At 52.3% G+C, this 12492-nt stretch overlaps 1 protein-coding gene across 2 annotated transcripts in view; it reads right to left on the bottom strand.

Annotated features, from left to right (window-relative positions):
- STK10 (serine/threonine kinase 10) overlaps positions 1–12492 on the bottom strand; it is a 120464-nt gene that overhangs the window by 22998 nt on the left and 84974 nt on the right. For both annotated transcript variants that reach the window (XM_082726102.1, XM_082726103.1), the window contains exons 9-13: positions 11913–12458; positions 9340–9470; positions 5032–5155; positions 4438–4617; positions 219–311 (exon numbers count right to left, since the gene is read on the bottom strand). In XM_082726102.1, coding sequence (XP_082582228.1) covers positions 219–311; positions 4438–4617; positions 5032–5155; positions 9340–9470; positions 11913–12458 — 1074 coding nt within the window. The remainder of the gene's footprint in view (positions 1–218; positions 312–4437; positions 4618–5031; positions 5156–9339; positions 9471–11912; positions 12459–12492) is intronic.

Here is a 12492-nt window from a genome sequence, read left to right as displayed (position 1 = left end):
TCCAGAAATGGGAGCTTACTCCTAGCCGGAGTGAGAGCAGTCAAGGAAGGCTGCATGGGGGAGGTGATAACAAGGATAGGCTGGATTTAAGCACTCAGAATGAGAGATGGGTATGCAAGGGGCAAGGCATGGGCATAGAGGGGGAACTTCATCATTGAGGGTCTCAAGCCTGGGACTCTCCCACCCCTCTGGCCCCCGACGAAGGGGCAAGGACTCACGAGAAGCTGCTTCTTCTGCGCATGTTCCTCCATCTTCTGCTTCATGCTCTCCTTCCGCTGTTGCCTGGGGAGCTTCTCCACCTCGTTCTTCACCTGCATCAAAACAGCAGAGAGTGGCAGGGTCAGGCTCCCTCACATTTCCTAGAAAATAAGCCTTCAACCCCTGAACTCCTGGGTCAGGAAGACCAAAGGTGAGGTTCAGCTTTCTAGACACCGGCCCCCAACCACACTCTCCACCAAGCCCCTCTGACAGGGGTCCCGACAGGCCTACTCCGGTCTGCTGCTGGCTCTGGCTTTGGACTCCCCCAGAGCGAGAGGTGCAGCTTTTGCTATTTGCAGTCCAGCCCCCTTCTGATGGCAGCACCTCCCTTTCCCTCAGAGGGGCAGCCTTGCTTCACCTTCGTCCAGTACTGTCCCATCAGAAGCCTTTTTAGACATTTTCTTCCTCATTACCTGCCCCCATGAAATGCTAACCCCACAGATAAACTGTGAATCTGTTAAGCCATTATAATAACTGAAGCTATTTTTAACCCCTCAGGGGTGCGATCTCCCTGGAAAAGACAACACACACTTCAGATACCGGCTCCTCAGTGCCTGAAGTTCAGGTGGGGCTGACAGCACCTGCCCGGCTCCATCTGGCTCTAGGCCGGACACAGGACGCAGGCTGTCAGTCACCGTACTCCATGCCCTGGCCTTGGGGACTGATTCAGAAGTGAACACGTGACTCTCGCGGCGCTGGGCCGGTGAGAGCTTTAGGATGTGTGCTAGAACCATCAAAGCGGCTGTCTATCCTCTGGGGTTGCTAAACTGGGAGGATGGAGGCCATAGTGGGTCACCCCAGAGGTGCCTGCCTGAGACTAAACTCAGTGCCAGGAAGCAATACCAAAACCTGAAAAGGAAGGATTCCTGGTGACACTTCTGCCCTCCTGGTCAGAAGCTAGTGTTTTCAAGTCAGCTGGAAATGGGCTTCTGTTTCTTATAACAGAAGAGGGAGAAGAGATTCATGATCGTTCTCTCTAAGGCACCCAGAGTTTTTCAGAGTTCTGAGGAACCCACACCTTAACAAGTCCCTGACACCCCAAAACTCACTGACAAAGGGCTCTTAGGAGCCGCTGTTAGGAAAATACAGTCCAGGATCAAAAGTACATTCCAGGGGAGGTCTTCTGGCCTAGTGAGTGTAAGCCAAAGCAGCCTCTCTCTCCTGCTGACTACAATGAAAAACCCTGGGTAAAATACGAAAAACAACTACCCGAGGGCTCTGAAAAGTAAACAAAAACAGGTGGCCATTGGAGGAGTCAAAACTTAGAGAAGAGGTTAGAACAGGGGCGAGTCTCCTAATTTTTCAGTTTCCTGGTTTTTTTCCTTTTGCGCTCCTGGCTTTGCACCAGTCCCAAACCTGCACAGTGGTGTGGTGAGAACAGCGACTCAAACTCCATAAGAAACCTCATGTTCTGGCAGAGGACCAGGAAAAGAGGCTTGGGCAGGTCAGACAGCGTGTGGAAAGAACCCCAGAGAGAAGGCAGCAGAAGGAGGGAAACCCTAATTCTGTGCGTGAGCGCACACACATCTCAAGCTCACCTGAGCTGAGCGGTACAAAGCAGACCCAAAGCAGTATAGCAGGGGCTTTGAAAACCACACAATGATGGGAGCCGCCACCCTCAAGCCAAGACAGACCCTGTGCTCTGAGCCTACCAGGATCTAACTGCTAAAACAAAGTCGTCAACATTCTCCAGATTCTAATGGGACCCAGAGTATATAGACCGTAACATTCAAAATGTCAGTGATCAGTAAATGTCAGTAAATCCAAAATAACTCTACATACAAAGAATCAGGAAATTGGACTGAATTTCAAAGAAAATAATCGTCACATGCCAATTCCAAGATGACCCAGATATTAGAATTACCAGACAAAAACTTAAAGGCAGCTATTGTAACCGCACTCCGTCAGGTGAAGGTAAACATACCTGAGGTTAATGGAAAGAGAGAATGTTGCCACAGAGAAATACAAACCCTAAAAAAGAGACAAGGGACACCTGGGTGGCTCGGCCAGTTAAGCATGTGATGCTTGGTTTCAGCTCCGGTCATGATCTCAGGGTCATGGGATCGAGCCCCACATCGGACTCTGCTCAGTGCAGAGTCTGCTTCTCCATCTCCCTCTGCCCTTCCACCCCTGCACACAGCCACGTGCTCTCCCTTTCTCTGTCTCACATAAATAAAATCTTCAAAAAAGAGGATCACAAAAAACTTAGGACCAAACAATACAGCATCTGACATGAAACACAGAAAGCAATGGGCAGAGCTGGGGTGGAGTGGAGGTGACAGAGGGGCCAGTAATTTGAAGAGTGAGTAATAAAAATTATACAACATGAACAACCAAGAGAAAGGATGACAAAGACTAAAGCTTTAGAGACTTACGGGAAAATACCAAAGGTGTAACATTCGTGTTTGGGGGATTGCCAAAAGGAAAGGAGAAAAAGACGGGTATAGAAAATGTACATCTCTAATGGCCAAAACCTCCTGGCTTCTGTGGCAGTGAATGACATCTTGAGAGCAGGGTTCCTATCTCTTTTGCTCAGTACACCCAGCACCTAGCACAGTGCCCTGCGTGTGGATAGGCCATACAAGAGGTGCTGAGTAGCTCTCATTTGGATAGGAGGTAACTGGGACCCAGGAAAGTTGCTGTCCAAGGCTCAACACAGTTAGTGATCCAGAGCCAAGACTCAGAACCAGGCCAGACTCCCAAGCCTCTGCTCTCTGCACTGGAGCTGGGGGTGTGCTTCATACAGCATCGAACCTAGCCCATTGGCCTGGCTCTCAGCAGGAGGGCCAGGAGAAGGGTAAGGCCAATGAGGTGTCCCCACCGGGCATAAAAGGGAATACCATAACCTTCAGTAATCAAGATAAATTACATTTTATTTTTTTTTTAATATTTTATTTATTTATTTGACAGACAGAGATCACAAGTAGGCAGAGAGGCAGAGAGAGGAGGAAGCAGGCTCCCCGCTGAGCAGAGAGCCCAATGCAGGGCTCGATCCTAGGACCCTGGGATCATGACCCGAGCCGAAGACAGAGGCTTTAACCCACTGAGCCACCCAGGCGCCCCAAGATAAATTACATTTTAAAATCTCAAAATTCATGTCCCAAATCATGACTATCGAATTTTTTTTTTTGAAGACTTCATTTATTTGACAGAGAGCACAAGCAGAGGAAGCAGTAGGCAGATGGACAAGGAAAAGCAGGCTCCCCGCAGAGTGGAGGGCCTGACACAGGACTCGATCCAGGACTCTGGGACCATCCTGAGCCAAAGGCAGACGTCTATGAGCACCCCAGGAGCCCCATGAATATCAAAATTGTAAATACAGACAGGATCCCGCCCTATATTGCAGGACTCAAACTCATTACCTTGCACTAATCTTGGTCCTATTGGAGGCTGACTTCAAGTAGCTGACATTTTGTTCACCGTGAATATTTTGCAGTTAGTTTTTATTTTAAAACACCACACTAGAATATTATTTGATGAGCAAGGTTTTTGGCGCTCCCTTAAGTTTTGTGCCCACACATCTCACCCCAGCTGTGGCCCTGCAGTGGCCTGAGGCCTTCTGGATACAACAAATGTCACGCCCACACACTGCGGTCTGGGAGCCGGGCTCTAAGGTCGCCAGCCCCACAGACCACCCTTAGAGGCTGTCCGGACACTGGGAACGGCCCACCAAGTACACCCCCGCCTGCCGGCGACAGGCTCCCCAGAGGGAGGTGTGGGCTGTACTTTGGGACCCAGATGCCTTCCCCAGGGTAGGCTGGGAAATCTGCCTCTCTCCCTTTGTCTCCAGCCATCTTCCTCTTTGCCACCCTCCCCTTCCTCTTCCAGTTGGGAGAGGAAAGAGAAGAAGAGCCACGTGGGTCCCAACTAGGGGACTGCTGTTTGCCCCCAGCACCCGCTCCCCCTTCTGTTGAAAGCATCTCAGATCCCCCTGGGCTGCCATGCCTTCCTTCTCCCCTGTTCTCTTTCAGCTGGGGTTGCTAGGCTGGAGGATGTCCAGAAAGCTGCCTTGGAGTCAAGTCAACACAAGACAGCAAATGACGGAGAAGTGGCTCTTCATGGGGCAGCTGGGCCCGTGAATCCAGACACATGGACACGAGCTCCCGGAAGCGGGGCTCAGCTGGGGTTCTGATCACTTGCAATCTAGACACCCCCAGCCTCTGCCCAACACATACTCACCTCCTTCTTCATCAGTTTGAGCTGCTCCTGGAATTTAGTATAGTCCCGGTCCTGCTCCAGCCGGATCCGCTTGGCCTCCTCCCGGCGGCGCACCGCATGGTCCTGCTCCATCTTCTCCACTTGCTGCTTCTGCTGACGCTCCAGGTTCTCCAGCTCTGTGTCGAAGAACTTCTTCTTGGCCTAGAAGAAGCAGAAGGAGAAATTTAGCAAAGCCGCTTTTTGCCCAGGAGAAAGATGGGAATCGAGATGGGGCGAGCCCAGAGCTGATCAGGCCTGGACTTGAATCCCAGCTCGACCACCTCTGCCACGTGACCTGGGACAAGCCACCTAGCCTCTGCGAGTCTCCGTTTCCTTGCACAAAAGGGAGACCAGACTGTCTACCTTGCAAGGTTCTTGCATGGTGCTTGACAAAGGTCCATCCCCTTCTGGAGACCCTCCCAAATGACTCAGAGAAGCACTGAGACTTTCATGAGATTCTGTGTTCACAAGTCAAAGCCTTGTGAGATCAGGAAATCACATGAACTGGGCTCCCTACTGCCTGTAAGAAAACACAGGACAAGAAGCCCTCTGGGACCCATCCTTTCTCGAACTCACATTGATCTCTTGTTCGAAACGTTTTTGCATCTGCTCCAGCTGCAGCTCGTGCTTGCTGCTCAACTGGGTCTGGTTCCGATGCTCTTCTTTCTGGAGCAGCCGAAGCTCACGGAGCTCCTGGCGCCTGAGGAGTGAAGAATGTGCAGCTCAGCGACCACAGAACTCACAGCTGGAGAAGTGGAAGGCTGGAGCGTGGGACGGGGCAGAGGCATGACTAGAACTCGGGCTGAATTTGACATTTATGGACAGGCAAGACACTAATGATTAATGTAGGAGACTACTTACAAATCTATAAGAGAAAAAGGAGGAGCCTACTTTTATTTATTATTTTTTAAAGATTTTATTTATTTATTTGACAGACAGAGATCACAAGTAGGCAGAGGCAGGCTGAGAGAGAGGGGGAGGCAGGCTCCCCGCTGAGCAGAGAGCCTAATGCAGGGCTCAATCCCAAGACCCTGAGATCATGACCTGAGCCGAAGGCAGAGACTTAACCCACTGAGCCACCCAGGCCCAAGGAGGAGCCTACTTTTAAAAAGGAACACAAAACATGAATAGACATGAAAGAAAAAACAAAAAGGAATTTTTAAATTACCTAATATGGATATGAGGAGCAAACTGAAAATTCTATTTTCATTAAAAGGCTAGAGGATAGGGCAATTGATACTTTCATAACTTGCTGTATGGACTGATACATTCTGGAGGAGAACTGGTAATAAGTTCATGCCTTTTTCTAAGGTTTTAAGGTTTAAAATTTTTAAGATTTTAAGATTTCTTTTTTAAGATTTTTAAGATTTTGACAGAGAGAGAAAGCATACAAGCAGGGGGAGCAGCAGTGGGAGGGGGAGAAGCAGGCTGCCCATTGAGCAGGGAGCACGAAGCAGGACTCGATCCCAAGACCCTGGGACCATGACCTGAGCCAAAGGCAGATGCTTAACTGAGCCACCCAGGCGCCCCAACCCTCTGTACTTACTTCTATGCCCACAACTGTGGTCACTTTAGAGACCGCCGCCACATGAACAAGGAAGCTCACACTGGGGCTCCGCTTCCTGCCTCTGTAAATGGCACAGATCGTGTCTACCTCTCAGGTTCTTTGAGGGTTAAATACGGGGATGCCTGTTGTGCTCCCTGACAGGCACAGACATGGTAACTGGGTGCTAAAACTAAGCTAAGTTTTTACCAACTAAGTGGAAACTGCTGTAGTGATCATGAGAAAGAAGAGGCAAAGGCTGCTGCCCGTTCTCTGGGAAACCAGAGACACTCTCCACAGCCACATAAAGAAGCTTCCATCTGAGTCTCTGCTCATTGGGCAGTGAGAGAGTTGAGTGTTAATGAAGACACAGAAATCCCGACTCTGAAGAAACTAAGACTCGTATAACCCCTGGCCAAAATAACAAAGGAATACAAGAGAAGGTGGGCAGCCAAGTTCAAACACTACCTCCCTGCCCCACCTGGGTTCTCACAAGGGAAGGCAGGCCGAGACGGGCTGATGTCCTATAAGGAAGATATCACTGGGCACCAGCAATTTTAGGGAAAAAGAGAAAGAATTCTGACCTAGAAGTCTCAGTCTGGGAGAGTGAGTATCTGGTCACACAGTTCGAAAGCCTGTGTGTGACCCAGTTCTCTGCACATCCTAGCATCCATGAAGGCCAGGGGTGGGATGGCGGTGGGGTGGGGGGTGACAGCCAGCCTGGGAACAAAGAGAGCCTGCCACATCCCTGCGCAGCCCAGCAGCCTCGCTGGGTGTACAGGACAGTCGGCGCTCTGGACCGGGACCGAGGCCCTTGGACTCTGCGATGTCTCGCCTTTAAACCTGAGCAACACACAGCTCCTCTCCTTAGCAAAAGGGTGGGAGTCTCGGGCCAGGGCCAGCAGGCATCGATTCGAGATGGGGTATAGTGGGTCTACAGTTTTAACCCAGGAACCTGAACCGCCCAGAGAGGAGACGATGGGATGGAAACGCAGCCCTTGAGGTCTGAGCCTTAGGAGCACAGGTCGCCTCCAGGTGACCAAGAAAATGGAAGCGGCTGTCATCCTCCAAGAGCAACCATCCTCCCTCCCACCCTCTATTGTGAGCCTCCCCAGCCCCCATGATCAGAATGCCTGTGTGTGTGTGTGTGTGTGTGTGTGTGTGTGTGTACACATGTGTACATGCAGAAATGCAGAAACACCTTTGATGAAAAGTCAGCCTCTCCTCTCTGCGGTCCCTAGAGGGGAAAGTGCTCCTTTGATGAAAAGTCAGCCTCTCCTCTCTGCGGTCCCTAGAGGGGAAAGTGCTCCAGAGCACTAAAACTGCTTCCGAGTGGCTTTGGGATGCTTGTTCTGTTTAAAAAGATAAATGTGTTCCATGTTCTAGAAATGTTCTCCAAACTAATGATAAATTTACCCTGCAAAGGCCAGGCCCCAGGGGAGTTCTGTGGCTGCAAGGCCTCCCTGAGCTAAGCCCCCTACCCCTGGCAGCCCCAGGAAGCTTCTGGTCCAGTGGAAGCCTGGCGGAATCATCAACACACACAGATCTACTTAGAATAGCAGCTCTACCTTCTCACCTGGATGATCCAAGGCAAGTAACTTACCTGCCAAGAAACATTGTTTCCTCATTTACAAAATGGCAGAGGGGCACCTGGGTGGCTTAGTTGGTTAAGCGTCTGCCTTTGGCTCAGGTCATGATCTCAGGGGGGATCAAGCCCCCAGTGGGCTCCCTCCTCAGTGGGAAGTCTTCTTACCCCTCTCCCTCTGCCCTCCCCACCGCCGCTCATTCTTCTTCTCTCTCTCTCAAGTAAATAAAAACAAACATCAAAAAAAACCCAACAAAATGGGGGAAATAGGGTCTCCCCGAGGAGAGACCTCCTCCAAAATGCAAAGGTGGCTCCCAGAAGACAGCTTTGCTTCACACTCTCCTCCCCTCACCAGTCTCACTGGTTTTGCCTCCAGGATGTATGCTGAACTGATCCCTTCTTCCCTCTTCCCGGCCCAGCTGGGCTGGACAGGATCTCGCTGTCACCCTATGTCACTGTTGCCCTCTACAGCCCATACTCCCGCAGCTGCTAGAGCCATCTTTCAGAAGGGAGACAAGAGCCAGTCACACTCCAGCTTTTTTACTCTGGCTGTACCTGGGACAAAATCGCACTCCACCCTGGCCCGCAGCCCACGTGACTTCTGCCATCACGCTCCACACTCCAGCCCTATCTGCTCAGCTTCTTAAGCCGCAGTCAATCCTCAGGCCTTAGCTTTGCAGCGCGCTCCGTGCTCCCGCCGCCACTCCACTCGGGGTCTCCCACACCCAGAGCAGCCTCCCCCAACCCAGGGGCTACCATATCACCCATTACTTCCTTCACAGCATGTACCACAACAGGGATGACTTTGCGTGTCATGTGTTGGCCCATTACATGTAAGTTCTACAACGGCAACAGTCTCATCTACCTGCATTGCTACCATGTCCCCCAACTTGGTAGATGGATCAATGGATCGGGGAGTGAGTGAGCAGATGAATGGATGGGTGAGTAGATGAACGGGTGGATAGGTGGGTGGGTGGGTGAATGAGTGGATGGACGGGTGGATGGTGAGTGGGTGGGTGAGTAGATGGGTGGGTGGGAGGATGTGTGGGTGGGTGGGTCAGTGGATGGGTGAGTGAGTGAGTCAGTGGAAGGATGGGTGGGTGAGTAGATGGATGGGTGCGTGGGTGAGTGGAGAAATGGGTGGGGTGGGTGGGTGGACGAGTGGATAGATGGATGGGTGGGTAGGTGACCAGGTGGATGGATGGGTAGGTGGGTGAGTAGATTGATGGATAGATGGGTGGTGGGTGGATGGATGGTGGGTGGGTAGGTAGGTGAGTAGATGGATGGATAGATAGATGGGTGGGTAGATGAGTGGAGGGATAGGTGGCTGGTGAGTGGATGGATGGATGGATGGGTGAATGAATGGGTAGATGGGTAAGTGGGAGGGTGGGTGGGTAAGTAGATGGATGATGGGTAGATGAGTGGGTGGACAGACAGGTAGATGGATGGGTAAGTGGATGAGTGGCTGGATATGTGGGCAGATGGAGGAGTGGGCGGATGCGTGGGTGGTCAGATGGTGAGTAGATGAGTGGCTGGACAGAATGGTAAATGATGGGCAGGTAGAGGAGTAAATAGATAGGTGGACGGGTAGATGAATGGATGGGGGGACTGGGAGGTGCAGGAGCAAAACCAGTTGCCTTTTGTGTCCTTGATCCCTTACTTCACACTGCAGAGAGTTCTCTAACCAAAGGAGCCTACAACCCTCCCTTCTCACCACACCCCCATCACCACCATCAGCGGCCCATCCCAGGCTTGCCTGAGAAACCGCATCTCCTCATCCTTCTTCTCATCCTCGCTGATGATCTTGGAGGTGGTGATGCTCACCTCGACACCGTCCACCACAAACTTGCGTGTCCTCTTGAGGGTTTTATTGTGCAGCCTTGAGTCCTGGAAGGGCCGAATCATTAGGCAAAGGTCAGGATTTCAGCTAAAAATCTGTGGGTGACACAGGGGTGTGGCCCACAGCCTTCTTGGTCCCATAGCCTTGAAATCCAGGTAAGACATAGCTGTCCATTATCCCCTTCTTGCCCCACGCTTCCGAACTTGGGGTCCTGAGTGTCTGAGCTTACCCCTTCGACTCCCCCTGATCTATGCCTTCAAACACTGCCCCCCAGCCCGACAGCTGGCTGCCAGCGCTCTCACACAGAGGACGCGGCAACAGAAAGAACCAGGTTCTAATCCTCCCTCCACCACGCACTGGCCCTGCGACCCTGAGCAAGGCCCTTGTCCTGCCCAAGCCTCAGTTTCCAAAACTTGTCAGAGGAAGAGAACAGCAGTACTTCCCTCCCAGGGTGGTTACAGAGATACAGTGAGAGAACGCGTGGGGGACACAGCACAGAGCCCAGCTCACGGCAACTGTTCAGTACTTGGTATTTATATCCGACAGTTACGACTGCCGACCACACTCTCTTACCCACAGTGCCAAATCCAAAGAGCCCAGGAAACTGAAGTTCTAACTGATTTTGGAAGCCAAACCCAAGCTGACCTGAACTCCACAGGAGGCCACACCCGTCTGGAGCAGCCCCCATGGAATTATTCACCATCTTCACCTTCTCCCATTAGTCATGATTATGACTAATCATACATTTCAGACGCAAGTATTCACAGAGAGCTGCCAGGACTCGGGGGGTGGGGGGGTGTCAAATACCCTCTGAAAACTGGTCCTGATTTGGCAGAGAGCCTGTGGGCCTGCCCTAGAGTCAGCACAGCATCTCCCCACTCTGACCTCAACAAGCTTCCAAAGGTCCTTCCTGGAGTAGCCCAGCCCTGGGTTCCCAACTCCGCCCCAAGGGCCGTCCAGCCAGAAAAGCGAGGGAGGCCAGGGCGGCGTACTGCACTCCTTCCCCCCAAGCGGGCTCTGAAGCCCCGCTCCTGCTCAGCAGGACCAGCGCCAGCCCTCGCTCCCTGAGGGCTCGGCTCCCCTGATCCCCAGGCTTCCAGGGGCCCCAGACACCACCGGCACTGAGCAGCCATGCCCGACTCTGGTCCTCCTATGGTACCCAGCTTGGCGTCCCAGGGCTCGACTCAAGACTACCGGTGAGAGATGGAAAGTGGTGGGGAAGAAGGGAGTCCAGGGCTGCAGCCCTCACACCAGGACTACCGCTGGTCACGGCACCTCCTGCCCTCCCCTCACTCCGCCGAGGTGACAGGCTCCTCATCCCACTGCAGGGTGCTGACGCAGCCCGTGGACTCTTTTCAGAACTGCCGTGTTCCCTGACTTGGTGCCAGTCGGCCAGCAAAGGAATGTTCTTGACACCCTTGAGAACAGGCAGGGGAGACCCTGCTCTGGCCTTTATTTTTTTATAATTACTTTTTTTTTTTTTTTTGGTTGGTATTTTTTTAAGCAGAGGAGGGACAGATTACCTGTCTTAAGGCAGGTGATGGGCCCCAATGCCACTCATGGGGCCCATCATGTGGGCCATGGGGCCCACTCATGTCTGCGCTCATCCTGGTGACATGTTCAAACTGGGCTTTCCTTCTCCTCCTGAAGCTAATTGTTGGGCTGGCTGCCTGCTCGTCCCTCTTTCACTTCCCTTCATTTAGCAAATATTTTTCAGTCTCTACCGTGTGGTTCCCACCAAGTAAACAATGGGAGAAAAAACCAAAATGCTACAGTATCATCCCTAAAATCACTTGATTGACCAGTGTGGCCTGGTCAAGTGGCCAAGGGCGAGTTCAAGGACCTCCTGAGATTTATCAGTGTTGGTGGGGGAGGGGTCGGCCCTTCGAGAGGGAAAGCAGAATGGCATGTGGGCTTCGGAGCCCATAGTCTGTGGGTCTGGGAAGCTCTCCGCCCCCCACCAAAGCCTCCGTCTGCTTGTTTGTACATGGAGATGATGAAGGGGCCTCTGTTTTCTTTTAAGCACGTCACAGTGTTGGCCTTCACGCTGAGCCCTCAAGCTCAGGGGCTACTGTCGTTCACAATGTTACCCACCTCCAGAAAGGCCAACCGATCCCCAAGAGTGCCTCCAGCCCACTCCCTATACATGACTCAGCCAGTCAGCTGCGGGACCGCATGGCAGACCCCCAAACAAGAAAACTTCCCTCCTTGACTTCTCCCACCCGAGCTTCACCAAACCTGATTTAAACGGACACACAATTTGAAATTTAAACCTGAGCCAACCGCCCGGCGTGACTGAATCCCAGACTGAACTCAGATACTCTGGAGATTACACTAGGAGTTGAGCTCAAAGCTCTTCACAGAAGCGCAATCCCTCATGATCCACTTAAAATGGAAGGCAGCCGCTAACTGCTTCTAAAACCAAAACTGGGCTGAAACACGTCCTACACACTCCGGCCCCAAACCTGTGGGAGAAGAGGTGGCATTACCTTGAGGGACAGAGAGCCTGTTTCTCTGTTCAGGGACAGGTCAGCTGAGAGAGAGGTGCTGTAGTCCATGCTCTCGGAGGTGGAGAGGCTCCCACAGTCTGAGTCCCTCTTGGACGGGCCAGGGGTGGCCTGGGTGGGGAGCTCCAGGCTGCCGTTGGCTAACTTCTCAGTACCCAAGGTCTCCAGGGCACTGCTGTTGGGGCGGCTCTGGCTTGCTTTTTGGGACTTGTTAGCTGTTGGACTGAGCTTCACTTCCTGGTCAGCGACTTGCTTCTCCTCAGATACCTGAATTCTGGCATCCATTGACACTGGCCGGGACTTCCGTAATGGTGCTGGCACCGCCAGGCCATTCTCATTTCCAGGAGCTGCATCTGGGGGGTTGGTGGTTTGGAGGGATCTCTCCCCAGGGGGCTGGCTGGGCCCATTCACATTGTCCTGAGGCTGGCCAGGTGGCAGTGGGGTGAAGGATGGTTCTTTGAGAAGCTTGTCGGTATTGAGACTCAGCTGACTCACCTCAGAAGAGTCTTGAGTATGGTTCCCCAGAGGCTAGGAAGAAAAACAAGAGTTAAAACCATGCTAT

Source organism: Mustela nivalis, assembly GCF_964662115.1.
Source record: "Mustela nivalis genome assembly, chromosome: 3".
Lineage (NCBI taxonomy): Eukaryota > Metazoa > Chordata > Mammalia > Carnivora > Mustelidae > Mustela > Mustela nivalis.
This window is presented reverse-complemented; position numbering and strand designations above follow the sequence as displayed.